This window comes from Equus quagga, chromosome 12, assembly GCF_021613505.1.
Source record: "Equus quagga isolate Etosha38 chromosome 12, UCLA_HA_Equagga_1.0, whole genome shotgun sequence".
NCBI lineage: Eukaryota > Metazoa > Chordata > Mammalia > Perissodactyla > Equidae > Equus > Equus quagga.
The window spans coordinates 19,625,959-19,643,401 of NC_060278.1; the positions used below are offsets into that span (position 1 = coordinate 19,625,959).

The 17,443-nt window shown below is 43.2% G+C and overlaps 1 protein-coding gene across 1 annotated transcript in view; it reads left to right on the top strand.

Annotated features, from left to right (window-relative positions):
- FRMD4A (FERM domain containing 4A) overlaps positions 1 to 17,443 on the top strand; it is a 275,085-nt gene that overhangs the window by 86,210 nt on the left and 171,432 nt on the right. Inside the window, exon 2 of the mRNA XM_046678619.1 lies at positions 5,178 to 5,243. Coding sequence (XP_046534575.1) covers positions 5,178 to 5,243 — 66 coding nt within the window. The remainder of the gene's footprint in view (positions 1 to 5,177; positions 5,244 to 17,443) is intronic.

A 17,443-nucleotide genomic window follows, 5' to 3' on the forward strand; every position in this document is an offset into this window, starting at 1 on the left:
ACCTCACTTTTGAAATACCGCTTTTCTGCATATCCTTTAGAATCACAGCGCACTTGGCGGGCCTCTGCTTGGCATAAAATTGTATTGCAGCAAGATGATTTACGTTGGAGTAGTAGCCAGCTGACATCTATGAGAAGCCTTGTTCTCCAAAAGGATTTCCTTTGAGGGTGATGCCAGCACTCCAATTGTGCCTGAGCAGCTGAAAATGAAAACAAGGAAAGCAGTATCATTTTACAATTGTTAGTATTCAAAAGAAAATTTCAGTATGCCTGGCAAGCCACACAAAGCTACAGATGTCCACTGTGTGTCCGCACACACCCAGAATGGTAAACCTTCTCTGAACTGATGATGAGAACAGGATACTCCCATCTGACCTCAGTCTAGGACAACAGACGAGTTTCCCTTTTGAGCAGAAAGCCGCAGCAGGGCTGTTAAAAGAAAGATGTGCTTTCAAAACTGTGATGATTCAAAGTCGAGTTTCTCTTGAGACTCACTTCTCCATGCTGACTTTTTTCAGCGACGCTCTTTGCCTTCCACAAGGAAGGCAGCTTATAAATTCCCTGTTAAAATAGGGAGTGTGCTTATCAGTTCCCCAGGACTTAGCCTTGAAGTTCTTCGAAGAGAAGAATAAAGTTGGAAGACTCTAGGTAGATTTTAACATCTGGATGCGTAGTAACTTCCTTAGATTGCTGAGCAGATAAGGTGAGATTTATGTAATGAGGATCTTATGTTTCAGATGAAAATGAGAACCTCAGGGTAAACTTTCAGGATGGATATGAACTCAGTGGCATGTCACACTGCATGCTTTGAAATACTTTGAGAAACTGATATACTGCCTCTTCTTTCTTGCTGTGAGTAAAACGTTATTTGATATGGTAATGTATTTCAGATACCAATTTTCCTTTGTTTTTATAAAATTTATTAGCATGTGAATAAGTAACTCAAGAACATGTTTATATCCTTAACCTTTTACAATAAAATGAAACTCAGAACTTTGTGTTTTAAATATGCAGCATTTTAAAAAGTTAAATTGGTTTCAATTAAATAAGTTTTTAAATGTGCAGCAGGACAAGCGGAATTTCTTTCTTAAAATCCTCCCCTGTCCCCACCCTTCAGAGGAGTTTCTCAAACCTGGAATAAGTGTTTTTAAAGGAATTTCAAAATAATGTGCTAGATGGTTGTAGCAATTTCCTTTGTGGAATTTCTACACCATTAAACTTAGGTTCTTTCTGGTAAGAACTGAATTGCTGAATGTCTAAAATTTTATCCAAAGTACCTGTACAGTTGCTATCAATTGACCTGTGGGAACCTGAACATTTTTAGTCTACTTTTTTTTTTTTTTTTGAGGAAGACTAGCCCTAAGCTAACATCTACCTCCAGTCCTCCTCTTTTTGCTGAGGAAGACTGGCCCTGAGCTAACATCTGTGCCCATCTTCCTCTACTTTATATGTGGGATGCCACCACACCATGGCTTACAAGCGGTGTGTAGGTCCACACCCGGGATCTGAACCGGCGAACCCCTGGCTGCCAAAGCGGAACATGTGAACTTAACCGCTGCGCTACCAGGCTGGCCCCTTGGTCTACTTTTTTGATGAAAGAATTGTTTATACACTTTGATATGGCAGCACATATTTTAGTCTAATTTAAAATTATGGTAGCTTTCATTGAACTTAGGGGAGTGATTAAAATGAAGCTGATGGATTTCTTTTTTCCCAGCAAAGTCATTTACTTACTTTGTAAAAGTTTTTTTCTTTCCTTTTTCCTTGAGATATAATTGACTTCTTATATTAGTTCCGGGTGTACAAATAATGATTCAATATTTGTATGCATTATGAATTGATCACCACAATAAGTCTGGTTAACATCCATCACCTCACACAAATTTTTTTCTAGTGATGAGAACTTTTAAGATCTACTCTCTTTTCAAATATACGATTCAGTATTATTACCTGTAGTCCCCATGTGTACATTACAGCCCCAGGACTTATTCATATTTTTTTTTTTCCCTAAAGATTGGCACCTGGGCTAACAACTGTTGCCAATCTTTTTTTTTTTTTTTCTGCTTTCTCTCCCCAAACCCCCCCTGTACACAGTTGTATATCTTAGCTGCATGTCCTTCTAGTTGTGGGATGTGGGACGCCGCCTCAATGTGGCCTGACAAGCGGTGCCCTGTCCGTGCCCAGGATCTGAACCCTGGGCCACTGCAGCGGAGCGCGTGAACTTAACCACTCGGCCACGGAGCCAGCCCAGGACTTATTCATCTTATAACTGGAAGTTTGTACCTTTTGACTCGCTTCACCCATTTTGCCCACCCCTCATCTCCCCACTTCTGGCAGTCACCCATCTTTACCTTGTACCTATGAATTCGGGTTTTTGGGGGTTTTTTTTTAGGTTCAACATATAAGTGAGATCATACGGTATTTGTCTTTCTCTGTCTGACTTATTGCACTTAGCATAATGCCCTCAAGGTCCGTCCATGTTGTCACAAATGACAAGAGTTCATTCTTTTTTATGGCTGAATAATATTCCATTGTATATATACACACCACATTTTCTTTATCCATACATCCATCAATGGACACTTACGTTGCTTCCATGTCTTCTTTGTTGTAAATAATGCTGCAGTGGATATGAGGGTACATATCTTTTTGAGTTAGTGTTTTCGTCTTGTTTGGATAAATACTCAGAAGCAGAATTGCTGATTCATGAAGTAGTTCTATTTTTATTTTGTCAAGGATCCTCCTTACTGTTTTCCATAGTGGCTGCACCTATTTCCATACCCAGCAACAGTGCACAAGGATTCCCTTTTCTCCGCATCCTCACCAACACTTGTCATTTTCTGTCTTTTTGATTACAGCCATTCTCACAGCTGTGAGGTGATATCTCCTTGTGGTTTTGATTTGTTTTTCCCTGATGATTAATAATGTTGAGCATCTTTTTATAAGCCTGTTGGCCATCTGTGTGTCTTCTTTGGAAAAATGTCTATTCAGATCCTCTGCCCATTTTTTAATTGGATTTTTTTTTTTTATATATTTTGGATCTTCACAGTTATCAGATACATGATTTGAAAATATTTTCTCCTATTAGGTAGGTTGTCTTTTCATTGTGTTGATGGTTTCCTTTGCTGTGCAGAAGCTTTTTGGTTTGATATAGTCCCACTTGTTTATTTTTTGAGGCTGATGATTTTTTTTTTTAAATTAAGTCAATCAACTAAGGTGCCTATCATGTACAAAGTTGATAGATTCTAAGGGGAATTTACTAAGGCAATTAACACCTGAAGTTAAGGTTCAGAGTGAATAAGGACTTTATGTGGGCCTGCCTCGTGTCCGTAGCTGCCTGCTTTGTGCAAAATGGCAATCCTGTGCATTGAAGTTTTTCCTTAAAATGTACTCTATTTTAGCCTCTGTTAGAGTGCTTATGAGTATGTGAAACTTTTCTTGATGATTTTTCTCAGAGCTGGGGACTGCTGAGTCACTATTATAACTTAGATTCAAGAGACTTTTGACTTTAGCCCCATCCAAGCAGGACATGCTGTTTTGATTTAGATCCCATAAGTAGGGACATCTGACTTGAATGAAGCATGATGGGTTGGCTTCTTTTGAGGAAGGAAAAAGAGAATTTTCTCATGGGAGTACATGACAGCTTTGGACATGCTGATGATTGGAGAATAAGCCCCACTGAACAAGAAGAGAAGAGGCTCTCTCTTCCATCTTTCTTGGAGAAAGTGCTCATGAGAAGCGACTCTGATGGCCATGCCACACCAGAGGTCAGGATCTGCCCATGTGCATCCTTCCTTTTGATCTGTGTGACGTGAGTGGCAGCTGGGAGAAAAGAAAGTGGCTTCAGTGAGGGCTACAGAGTCATATAAAAGTACAAGGGCTAGAAAGACTCTTATGGGTCTTCTGGGCCAGACAGTGGTGTTGGAGCCAGCTCATACCCACTTGTGAGAGTCAGTTGTTAATTTTCACGAGTTTTGCATTTGAGTTGTAAGATATAGCCATTATTAAAATTAAGTTATATAAATTTAGACGTAAATAAATTATATTAAAAACAAAGGTAGTAAATACTCAAAATCCATCGCTTCCTAATTATTTGACTACACTTTGCTGTCATCTATGCTCTTGAGATTATCTATGTCTGTTGTATCTGTCTGTTGGAAAGGCTATCAATGTTGTGTGACAGTAGCTGGAAGTCAGACATAGTGCAGATAAGTAGAGACATATTTCCACATATCAAAGAGAGCAAGACAATTTTTGATCAGAATGTTGGCCAGCTGACATCTATGAGAAGGCTTGTTCTTCGGAGGATTTCCTTTGAGGCTGATACCAGAGCTCCAGCAAATGGTACAAATTAAGGCTCTTTCCTTCCAGAATGCCAGTTATTAAACATTCACCAGCACCCCATTGGGCCCAGCCCACTCGTGTTTGTGCATGAGACCGGGGCACAGAGATAACAGACGCTTGTGCAAAGTCCTGTAGCCAGTAGCCGGTATGGCCAAGACTCAACTTGGGCTCTGGTGCCTGCCTAGCTGCTCCTTCTATTACGTGGCACAGAGACGTTCATAGTGAAAGGCACAAGGGTTCGGGGTCAGGTTTAGCTCTGAGCATTTTTCTCCAGGGCTTCTCTATCATTGGTAAATCTCTGTAGGGAATAGGGTCCTAAACGAGGAAAAAGGATGGTTAACACAGAAAGCAAATGCAATTGCCAAAGGGGTGGTCATCTACTCTCTGGTGATCAGTAAGAGGGACAAGTCCAGAGGGGGCAGAAACCGGATACTGAGGTCTGGCCCTAATGCATTGTGACAAAATGATTGAATGGAAGAATGACTGAAGCATGAATAACACTTATCACCTCCTGATATTATGTTATATATGTCTCTGCTAATTTATTTTACATCTCCCCATAACAATGTAAGCTCCATGAAGGCAGGGACCTTGTCTTGTGTGCCACTGTACACCCGGCTCCCAGAATAGTGCCTGCCACATATTAAGTGCTCAATAAATGTTTTTGAATGAATGAATGAACCAGCCCTGACACTTCTTGGCATTTTATAGTACCTACTCCCAGGGGAAGTTTGGCCCAGAGGAGTATGCCTGGTGGAGTCCAGCATGGGGGACCCTCTAACCATTTGTCGGGCTGCTAGACTCTCAGTGACCATCATTTCTCTTTCTTCTTAGATGACGGAGGGCCGTCGATGTCAAGTACATCTTCTTGATGACAGGAAGCTGGAACTCCTAGTACAGGTAAATGACTTTTGGCCAACTTTCTGAGTTTCGTCTGAGACTGGTATGGTTCAGACTTTGATTCAGCTGAGGGGAGGGGGAGAATGTAAACTGTGTTTAAATCTATCTATTAAAATCTTTGCGAGAAGGAGTAGGACACCCCGTGGTATTTTTGTCTGCGTGCGTGCTACTTTTGTGCATGCTGTTTCTTTGTACACCGTGCCTGAGCCATTCAAGGCCAGATGTGAATCTAACCTATTGTTGCCAATGTCTCAAAAAGGAAATTCCATAACTGCCATTAGCTATTCTTTCTGCTTGGAAGGAGTTAACCTATAATCTAACCTAAATAACTCTTGCTGCAACTAAAACTGGTTTAGTTGTTGTCTTTGCTCAGAGAGGGGTAGAAAACAGTTCTTTATTTTCAAGTTAAGCGTTTTTAGATGTGAAGGAAGAGACGCAGTCTCTTGGCTCTGTCTCCCTCTAAGAGCTGAGTGATCCCCTTGCCCCATCCCGTGGATCAGTATTGCCATCACTGTTGAACATCTGGAGAAACTGACACACAGCAAATCAATCAATTTATCTCCAAACTAAGAAGACATCAGTGTCAGAGAAGTGAGAGGAGTCGTTAGAATCAGAGACCCTGGTCTTGTTCTGTTTACTCTTGAAAAAAATCATTTGTTTTACCCAGAGCCCTGAGGAAGATGAACTATCCAAACTTGATTTAAAGAGCTTAATTCAAAATCTACTGTTTGACTCTAACTTCTATAATAATATAGTTCTATGTTTAGAATGTGCTTAGATATAGAATATGCTTGATATTCTCAAATGTCTCTCAGATTCTTAGGGCAGTGCTCCTCATTATCCATCACATTTTGCCACGAAGAAGCTACTGTTCATCACTGTTGAAACGACGCTCACGTGCTAATTCACTGGGGGAAATAATGCTGCATCGATGGGGAGATTCACGTGTAAATACTCTGATCTCCTGTTCCCTGTACGTGCTGCTTGTATTTGAAAATGTTCAAATGGCTAACTTAAAGAATTAATACTTTTAATAGGATTTAAATTATAAAGGCATTATAACTGCAACGTAGGAAACAGAGAAAATAGGAAGAAGCTCATAATCATAGCACACTAATTCAACTGCTATTCTCATTTTCAGCAGGTCACTTTCCAGCATTTGTTGTATTTATATTTCTTACATGGTTGTGATCATAATGTGTGTAATTCTATATATTTTACTTTCCCACCAAACATTGTCTTTCACTAGTGTTTTCCAAGTTGCTGTAAATTGTCATCTTTAATAGCTGCATAAATTGCCGAAATGGATATACCATTATTATCTAATCATTTACCCATTTAAGAGGTTTTTTTTTCTTTTACAATTTTTCTACTATTACCAATAACTGCTGTGATTAATTTATCCCATGTGTATAGAGTTCTCCCGTGTTTTGGATTATGTCCTTATTAGGCTAATTCCAAGATTTACAGTTATTAAGAGTCGAACTTGTGGATGAGATTTGAGGGGGTAAGACAGTAGGCAGGAACCATGAAGTGAGCCAGATCTCTTCAATTAGCAAAATCACTAATAAAGCATTTAAAACTTTAAATTTCTCAGAGTCAGCCTGAAGAGTTTATAAGGTGGGTGGGCTGATGTGTTTTAGATGCTTTTTTCCTATCAACACTTAGAGGCTTAGAAAGCAGCCGCTCTCTGAGACAGGAAAGGAGACCTCAAGTGGCAGTGAAGTTGGAGTCAATTGGCCAGCCTGCCCTGGGAAAATATGAATGAGGCCATCTGACATGGACTTGAGTCACAGAAAAGATATTTAATTACTGATGTGCACAGTTTTGGAAAGGTCGTCCCCAACCGTTCGCAATCAAGAAAATGTTGAATTAGGTCAAACAAGAGCAGTTCACACTCTCTCCATTCCTTTCTAGAACACGCTTCACATGTTATCCCCTCTTCCTAGAACATTTTCCTTCTTACTCCCGTCCCTGTACCTGCCTGGTTTTTGTTGGGCCCTCAGTGCACAGCTTAGGAGGCACTTTCCCCTCAAAGCTTTCCCTGGTCCCACCCTCTGCCCCTTCTAAGTCTGGGTCTTTGCTGACCCCGCCCGGTTCACTTGTCAGCTTTTCCTAGAGCCTCTATCAATTTGAAGGCTGGGTCGGTGTCATGATCACTGTGTATCCCCGAGACCCAGCACAATGCCTGGCACATATGCCAAGAACTAAATCCTTGTTGAATGAAAGACTGGGCGAATCCTAAGATGCCCTGGTGTTACTTGCCCAAAGGACTTCTTGCCATAGAACCAGTTGCTTGGCAAGAGGTAGTTTAGCACAGAAAGAAAATAAATAAAGAAGGGACGATTCTAAACTCCTTTCTGCATGATTGTGGATGGAGTGGGCTTCAGCAAAACTTGGAGAAACAGGTTAAAACTATTGAACAAAAGCCAATTTCATCACAGGACTTTTCTTCTCCTCTACAACGTTCTGTTGTCCAGGAGCATCTTCTTTTGACAAAATCCTTTCTAGAGGGAATCCCTATTCTCCAGCCCATTTGAACCCATCTCTAGGTTTTTAATAATGTTAAATCTAATGTTTTTAATAGCAGAAAACATTTGGACCCCATAACCCTCTTTTGGGTATTTTAAGTTTGTAGAGTGACAACCTTTCAGATTCGTTTACGCTTTAGTCACTCAAGCATATTGAGTGCTGAAGGTTTTGTGGCTGCTGCTGTTAAGAACCATTTCAGAATATTTGTGATAAGCCTTAGACTAAGCAATGCCTTTTGACCTGAAGTTGGGGAGATGGGAAGGTGTGGGTACCGTTTACCTGATGAGGTTTACAAGACGGAGAGGAAGGTTTCGAGGAAATGCTTACCTCCCGCGGAGAAGCAGACAGGTTTACACAAGGGTGACTGACTGAAAGATGTTAGTCAGGAGGGGCAGAGGTGGGAAGTCTAGTTTTTCAGCCACTAAACTCACAGGGTGACAGATACGTCAAAGGTGACACCTCAAATATTAAGAAGCAGGAAAATTCCAACAGCACAAGTGTTATAAGAGTTAGCTGACTTGGAATCAAGAACTATCAAGAATTGCTTCCTACCAGAAGGATGCTGGCAACCAGACAACTCCGGAGGTAATTTCTTACAGTGCTGTAGACATGGCTACTGGAGAGGTAGCGTTTCCTTTCTCTGGGTTGCAGAGCAAAATAACCATAATCGTAATATTTAATGCTTCTTAGAAAGCCCTTTGAGATTACCGAATCTGTGCTTCCAAATCTGTGATTGCCCTCAGTAAATCCCACATTACCCTTACGGGAGAAAGGGCAAAGGTCAAGAGTGCACATACTAAGATTTAATATTTGAAAGGCTCATCTCTAAATCCACAGGCGGGTCCCTGACACCCACGACGTTACCACGTGACTCCTTAAGTCCTTAAATTCCACTTGAGGACAGCTGGAAGGATGATGTGAGCATTCAGTAATAAATCAAGCCTGCAGCTTTGCTCATGATGGGTGGCAGGTTATTCAGCCCCATCACCCTCCCATCCAAACCGGAGACAATGTCATTGGCCCTGTCATCTAAAATTGTCTCAAGCAATCAGAAATGTACTCAAAGAAATGTACTCGAAAAAGCCAGCGTGGAAACGAGAGGCCGCCATCATGTAAGACTCAGTTAGCCTGTTCCTGAAGCTTCCGTAGCTATAAGAGGGCACCATGTGTGTTCTGTATTAAACTGAACTTCTCAAGTCTTGTCTTTCTGTGGTTACTCCTTTAAAATGACTTTCTGCATTTTTTGTGTGATCTGAATGCATACTTAGGGGTGCATTTTGAAAGCAAAGAAAGGGAAATTGCTGCAGCCTTAGGGAGAATAATTTAAATAAGACTGAGAAGAATTTCCTGACAGGGAGGGTCCATAGATGGAGTCCTGGAAGCCATTCAGAGGGAAGATTCCGGACTCTTTCTCTTGGGTTTCTTAAAAATAGAATAGATTTTCACTCAATTGGAATGGCTGAGGGTAGCTCTTCCTTATTAGGTTCTCTTGAGGCCTATGATACTGTAGGATATCCTACCTTACAGGAAGACGGGCCAGCACGAGAAAAATAGACATGTGCCTCCTGCTCCTGGGGCCACCTCGTGTCAGGGCTTTTTCTCAGCAATTTAGATGAGTAGATATTATGTTCCATTGGCAGAATTTCTTCCCTTTGGTGATAGAGCGTAACAAATCTTGAGTCCTCTCCATCCCCCCAAGTCTGCCACAATGAACCTCACTTTTTGTTTTGTTTAGGACCCCACCCCATGATGTCAGGCAGTATTCCAGGATTACCAGGTCTCTGCCCTCTGACCCAGTCTCTCAGTGGGTTGGCAGCACATTTATAACCATCTACTTCTGTTAAAATAGAGGAACAGAGTGTCCTATGATTCTGAGAAGTGGAGCAAACTTCCACTAGTTGGTATTTCTCAAGAGAATTAACGACCGTAGACAGATTATGTACATGACACAGTGTTCCTAATCCTGAGAAAACCTGCAGGACAGAAACGTCAGGAAAGATTTAGAGCTGCACTGTGTAGTCTGGTTGGAGCATTGAAATGTGGCTCCAGACTGAGATGTACTATAAGTGTAAGATGCACACCAGAATTGGAAGGCTTTGTATGAAAAAAACAGTAAAATGTCTTATTACTGATTTTTATATTGATGATTCCTTGCTGAGATTGAAATGTTTTGGGTGTATTAGGTTAAAGAAAGCGTATAATTAAAATTAATCTCAGTTGATTCTTTTTCCTTGCTTAATATGGCTACTAAAAAATTTAAAATTTCAGAGGACTAGCCCGGTGGTGTAGTGCGGCCCGTTGTTTGCAGGTTCAGATCCTGGGTGTGGACCTAGCACTACTCATTAAGCCACACTCTGGTGGCATCCCACATACACCATAAGAATATGATTTTTATACAGTAAAAGCCTGAGACATGATGTAGTTCACCCGTAAGGTGGCAGCTCCGTTGGCCCCCAACACCAGCATCATAAATGCCCTGGACTTAGACTTTGAACCTCATCTCAGGTCAAGAACTGAAGATGGGCTTACCCAGGTCGTTTCGCTTCTTTTAGTTTCTCATCTATGGAGTGAAGATTTAAACATGTGACACGGGATGATGAAGGATTTCCACATCATGGGTGAGCCTCAGGTATCGGGTGTGGAAGAAACTTTACAGCTTTATTTAAACTTAACAGATTAAATAACTGTTGCTTCTAGGCACTTTTCTCTGTCTGACAACAATGCTAGTGATAACTCCATCTTAAAGGTGAAGTAAGTTAATATGGGCTCTGACTAAAGTGACATTGAAGGCAAAGTAAATATCCTGGCCTATAATGGACTTAAAAAAAAGAACTGTATATGGGGGCCAGCCTGATGAGTGGTTGAGTTTGTGTGCTCTGCTTCGGCAGCCCAGGGTTTGCAGGTTTGGGTCCCAGGCGCAGACCTACGCACTGCTCATCAGGCCATGCTGTGGCAGCGTCCCACATACAAAATAGAGGAAGATTGGCACAGCTGTTAGCTCAGGGACAATCTTCCTCAAGCAAAAAGAGGAAGATTGGCAACAGATGTTAGCTTAGGGCCACTCTTCCTCACCAAAAAAGAAAAACAAAACAAAGCTGTATATGACTTAAAAAAAATCTGGAACCCTTAATGGTGCTACCTAGAATAAATGAATTGACCTGTGTTCTCTACATGTGTGCACACACCCACGTACACGCTCGCCCTCCCACCCCATCCTCTCAGCTACTTCCGTGGTTTATAATATTCTTCTCTAAAAATACAAGGGATTGTTCTCTCTAACAAGTAAACTAGGAACTCCCCAAAACACACATTGCCAAGAAAAAAGAATACAGAGTTGATTCCATATCTTCTCAACTGAGAAGGGTGGTCTGAGTTGCTGGCTGGCCCCTCCAGTGAAGCATGAGCCAGGTCTGCCATCTGCTCCTGTCTGGTCTGAATCACCAGGAGGTACAGTCTCAGCTGGGGGCGGGAAGCCAGGTGCAGATGCTGGAAACAGACCGAGGGCCTCTGTGTTATGAACCTTCTGTCCAGGACCTCCCAGGCCACCAGGCCACCTCATAAAACAAGAGCCAAACGGGTGTCAGGCAGCACTGCTGTGGGCTGACTTCAAACTTTGCCACGATTGCCATCATCATTTATTAGGCTCCTCTCTGCAAACGGGGCACTCCACCAAATGAGCCAAACAGATGTCTTTCCAGCCCCTGGGAGTGGCTGATAATATTTAACATTTTAAAGGCACATGGTGAAGCCAATAGATATTAAGGTATAGATTAGAGAAAGATGACATCATGGTAATTCTACATGTAATCAAAATGCATTTAGTGGCTTAGAGGAATAAGAAAGAGTCCGTAAAGTGTACTCTGGAATGACACAAGCAGCTAATGAGTTTCCCCTTGGCAAGGAGAGAGGGACCTGTACAGCTCCCCTTCTCCAGCCAGGGCCTTTACGGAAGAGTTGGTGAGCTCTGCTCTGGTTGAGAACAAAAGAGAATCCCAGTCTCCCCATGGGGCTGTGACTGAGGGAGGAGTGTCAGGATACATGAGATTGATGCAATCATCTGGGGACCTCCCCCGTCCCCAACACACAGACGCGCACACACACGCAGCTCCAGGACCAGACTGCTCAGCCAGGCACAGGGTGAGGAGAGAAGATCATATCCAGGGGCTGTTGGGGTCCAGGCTCTGGTTGCCTAGCAACAACCCCTTCTTCGTGCCCCTCCCCCATCTTGCCATCCTCTGCACACGCCCAGTTCTGTGCCCGCTTCTCCCTTGATGCTAATTTTAACCTATTGAAAGGACAGTTTCACGTGGTTCAAACTGAATGTCAAGAGAGAGAAAAGAAAAGCGGGGAGAAGACACAGGACATCTCCTTCCCTTCCAGGAATGACCCTCCAGAAAATTGATTTTATGGTTTTGTTTTCGCTTTTGTGTCACTGCTGAGTTGTCTTTTTCTTTGATGCCTTTGCAAAATCATTTCCACGTATTCTCCAAAGTAGCCCAATGGGAAGTGTTGGCAGATAAGGGACCTCAGAAGATGACTGTAAACTATGGGCTCCAAGTTTTTGTCTCCCTGCTAAAGAGGAATGAGAAAGACTGGTGTAGGGGTCGGGGTGGGGGGTTAAAATGAATTTAGCACACAGTGCAATTCAGCAAAATGTAATTGAGCTTATAGGGGCAAGACACACATAAAAACATGCACATGTGCGCACACCCCTAAGAAGAATATGGAAATGAGAGAAGACTGGCCATCTGGCAAGGATGGCGTCACAGAATCTGGGAGTTAACAAATCTGGGTGTTTTTGCTTTTTATCCATAACTCACAGATTGATTTTTGGCACATTGCTCAATTCAGATACTTGCTCATTTGGTAAATCTCCTTTGTTCGTTGACCACTGTCTGTGCAGGTCTAAGTGTGCCCCCCTTTGGGGCAAGAGGTTCTATCTAGAGGTGAGAAATGATTTTTCAGCCTCTATAACTTTTTCCAAATCCAGGGGTAGGTATTCTTGTTCCTCAAATGGGCTGTGTGTTCCCACTGCTTGGTTTCGTGTCACTGGGATGGTCCCCTTTCTGGGTGCATCCTGTCCTTTGTCAGGATGGGGTGCAGGACGGTTGGAGGGGAGATCTTTTCATTCTGGCAGCCTCTGTGACGGTTGTCCTACCCAGCCCAAAGAAGGAAGGGAGGAAAGAAGGCAGGCAGGCAGGCCGGCCGGCCCTCTCCTGAGAAACGCGGAGTTGTCCAGTAGCAGAGGTGGTGGAGGAAGGAATCGAAAGGTCTGAGGACATCTCAGCTGCTCTGTATTTTCCCCTGACTTTGTCACCCTGTGGCCTTCCTCATAGCCCTTGAATCTCTCTGCTTTCCTGTTTCCTCCCTCACCTGGCACAGAACTAACAATTTCGCTGCCAAAGCAAAATGGGAGATTCCCAAATCGTGCCAAAGCGCCTTTCCCACACCTCAGCCACCTGCCAGGTATGTGTAAGTGACCCCCTTGGTGGCAGCTCAATTCCACATACCCACCCCAAACCCATTCCCCACTCCTCCTCAAATACAGCTTATCTTTTTCTTGCACCTCCTTCAAGGAGAGCCCCCCATTGTCCAAGGCAACCAAGAACCCAGACTCCTCTTTTGACTTCTTCCTCAGGTCCATTCCCATCCTGAAGTCTTGCCAGGTTTCCCCCTCTTAAGGAAATAACCTTCCGTCTCCGCTCGCACCATCACCCTTGTGTAGACATTGACCACGATGGACTCAACATCATCAACATGCTCATTGTCACTGCCCTGTTGGCTTGGAGTACTGCAGCAGCTTCCTCGCCGACCTCTGTAATTCCATATTTATGGCCATCCCAATTTGTCCTGCACATCATAAGCAGATTATTCCTCAAGTACGACTTTGTGACATATCTCTGCTCAAAAGCCTTCAATAGTTCGTCCTATTTAAATTTTTCTGTTGGACTCTTACGTCCGTTTATAACCTGACCCTGGCCTCCTTGCAAGAGCAGTATGTTAAAGAGGTATTAAAGAGTATACTTTTGCCCTGAACTGCCTACTCTCTGAGTGTGCCCTATGGTGTCACAGTTGCCACCCTTGGCCCGACTGAGCTGGGGTTCTGAACTTTACCATTGCAGGGAATTTTATCCATAGTAATAGAAGCCGCCATGTGACCCCGCTGTAGTCTTTTTAGACCAATGGTTCTCAAACTTCTTTTAGTTGCAAAATCCTTTGTGCAAAATCATATAAATGGAGGAAGTCTGAACCCCTCTCACTTTTCCTCCACCTCTAACAGGAGATTCCCCCGAGGGGTCTCAGCAGACCACTCAGGGTTTGGAAATCACTATTCTAGATAGAAACCAGATGATGGAAAATATATGTATCCTTTGCTTTATGCGAATGAGCACATTCCTGAACTGTTAAATGCAAATTGCGTTTTAATTACGTACGCCATCTTTTAAATGCTTTGGAAATTTTATACCTTAGTGATTAATCACCGCATTAGCTAATTGAGCCCTTTTTTCTATACCAGACTCTGTTCTGAGTGCTTCTTATGTGCTAAATCATCAGCTGATAATCAGCTCCACAACTTGATGAGCTTGGTAACCATTCCCACTTCTTCAATGAGGAAATTTAGGCACAGAGAAGTTAAATAACTCATTTGGAGTGGCTCAGCTGGTAAATAGTAGAGACCTGATTCAAAATCAGGCTGTCTGGCTCCAGAGGAAAAGCAGTGGCTCTAACCAGCACACTGAGAGCACAGACTCTGCGGCCAGACGGCCTGGCTTCACCACCTGGCCAGAATTCGAATCAGCCACGGTCAAGAAGCTACCGGCTCCGACATTTAGTAGCTCCGTCCCCTCGGCCAACTGCACAGCATTTTAAGCTTCAGTTTCTTTACCCGTGACCTGGGAATGATAGCTGCCTCCATGTTCCTCCTCTGATTTTGTCTGTGAATTGATTCTAAAACCTGCCCGTCAAGTTGTGATTAGGACTCCGTGAATTAGAACACGTAAACTGCTCAGACTTCCCGGTACCTCATCTCTTGGCCTGGAATCAGATGCCCAGGCTGGACTGCTTGGTAGCTGTGATACCCTGGGAAGGAAGCCATTTGCCTTTACTACGTCGTCTGTAAAATGGGAGGGTTAACTACCTCGGCCTTTTGGGGATGTGCTACCTAATTTATGGTGTTGTTATTCCTCATAATTTGGTCTTCGTTATGACTCTGTGCAAGGCTCAGCGGAGCATTTGTAGAGTTCAGTGTAAATTCACTTGACAAGAGGTGGGCTGACTGTCTATCAAAAATGTTGTAACTGCCTTAACCTCCCAGGCTGCCCAACACATCATCCCCTGATCTTTTCATGCACACTGGTTGTCACCACTAGTCCTTCCAATGTCATGTGCGACTCATAGGACAAGGTCATATGAGGACAGACAGGATATAAATGGACGTGTGTTCGCGCAGAGTCCTGATAACCGTCCAGATAAGTGAATCTGGTTTTGACCTCCGATGATGTCAAAGCATGCTAATCACTCGTCATCCTTGAGAATAAAATAGAAAAAAATGATCTTGATGGTCGCAGCCAAGTATTTTATAAATGACTCTATCCGTAATGCTTTGCGTTAGATGGTCCTGAAGCGCAATTGTATGCAAATAGATCATACCGGCTGTGACGTGTGGGAGGGTAAAAACTAGAGGCAAATAGTATTGCTTATAAATGAGTTAGTGATGGGTTTCCCAGCCCGTTACTCACAAAATCGTGTTCTCACAAGTTCACGCGTTCACCGTTGTTTCCCACTGAGGCCTGTACTCTTTACAGAGGCTGCGGTGCATGAGCCAGATTTTGTAGCGCATGGCGGGATGGACATTTTTGGGCTTTCACATGTGTCGTGCACGACTCTGCAAGGCTCAGAAGAACTCAAGCCCAACCAGCCTGCTGGGATCCCAGCAATCTTTGATGGTTCCCGGGAGAACCTCATGGCTCCGGAAATGCCTCACTGCCAGTTCACAACGGGCCGCAACTTTTTTCGTTTAGGGGAGAAGATTTTAAAAATCTCACGTGGAGTCCTTTGAGGGCAGCAACAGATCAGGCCAGTGATTCTTGCATGTTAAATTGTTGAGAGATCTTAATTGCATTACTAGATTGAAGTGAGCCATAGGTCAGTCTGATAAAAATCCTTTCGTAGCCTTCCTTACTCTTGTGATCGTGTCAGTGATTTATGAAGTAACAGAGGGACGATCAGTAGACTCGTAGAAGGGTGTGTTCAAACTGTAATAATCCTCCAGATTTCCTCAGTTCTCCACTTCATTTTACTACATATCCGTAACAGAGTCAGAGAGGTGTGGGGAAATCGCTGACTTCTCACTGCATTTCAGAGATTAGTAAAATGGTATGTAAACTAATGCATACATGACATCGAAATGCCTTCAGCATTCATTTGGCCCTGTCACACACACACCCATACACACACATACACATACACAACGATGCATAAATCTTAGGCAGTTAGCACTTCCACGTAACCCTTAGTTCAACGGCAGTGTTCTTGCCAAATTGTATTCATGAGCATGAAAAAAATAATCTTTCTGTCCAGCTTCACCCTGAGCACCGTGAAATTAAATGCAGTTAATTGTAGGGAAGTTTTGTGGCTCCTTGACTTGTGTCCTTCCCATCTGTCTGGCCACACTGGTCATGGTTTTGGCTGCAGCAACCCACGTACCGCATCTTCACACCTCAACGACTGAAAGCAGCAAAGGGAGTTTCTCCTCCCGTTTCTCTTTTTATCATGGAGGAAGGACCTTCCCCGATGGCTTTCCCATCCCTCACTTCCCGACTCCACCACAGACCGTGGTTGGTTCACATTCCCATATCTGAACCAGTCAATGGAATTAATGTGACGGGCTTAAGCCGGTGGTTCTCGAAGTGTTGTCCTGGATCAGCAGCATCAGCATCACTTGGGAAGATGTTAGAAATGCAAGTTCTTGGGCTCCACCCAGCTGTACTCTCGGGGTGGGGTCCATTGACAGTGCTAGGATCTGCTCCAGTGCGGTGGTCTGCATGCTTTCCCAGCACACTGTATATTGAGGCAGTAAGAACTGAACGTGGAGGAGAGTACAGATCTGGGCATCTTTCTGGAGCTTCTTTCGGTGGCCCACAGCTAGGCCCAGTATGATGCCGTGGTTTCCAGGCTTTTGGATTTAAGGGACCAGAAAATTTAGTGATAAAAGGACAGTGTAGCTGGAATTTTTTTTTTTTCCAAGTAAGGGTATTAAAAAATATTACTGGCTACTTTTAAATGAAAAAGAAAAACACACCAAAAAGGATATGAAAGCAGAGTAAAGAAGAGTCTTTTAAATAGGATGCATTTAACTTTATGAAGTTTATATACATTAATCTTACTTTTTACTTTCACCGCGGACCCACAGAAAAATGTACCAGGGCTTAGGAGCTGTTCATGCAATAAAGCTCACACTTTGGGTAAAGTCAGATCCGGGTTTCAATCCTGGTTCTCTTTTCCTCGGTGGATGGTGTGGATGGTCTCTTTTCCTTGGGAGATATTTACCTTGACGAACTTCAGCTTTATCGTTGCTGAAATGCGAATTGTAATAACGACCTTGTAGGACTGTGAGGAGAATTAGAGATAATGAAGCCATGTCCCTAGTCCTGGGTGTCTAATACGTG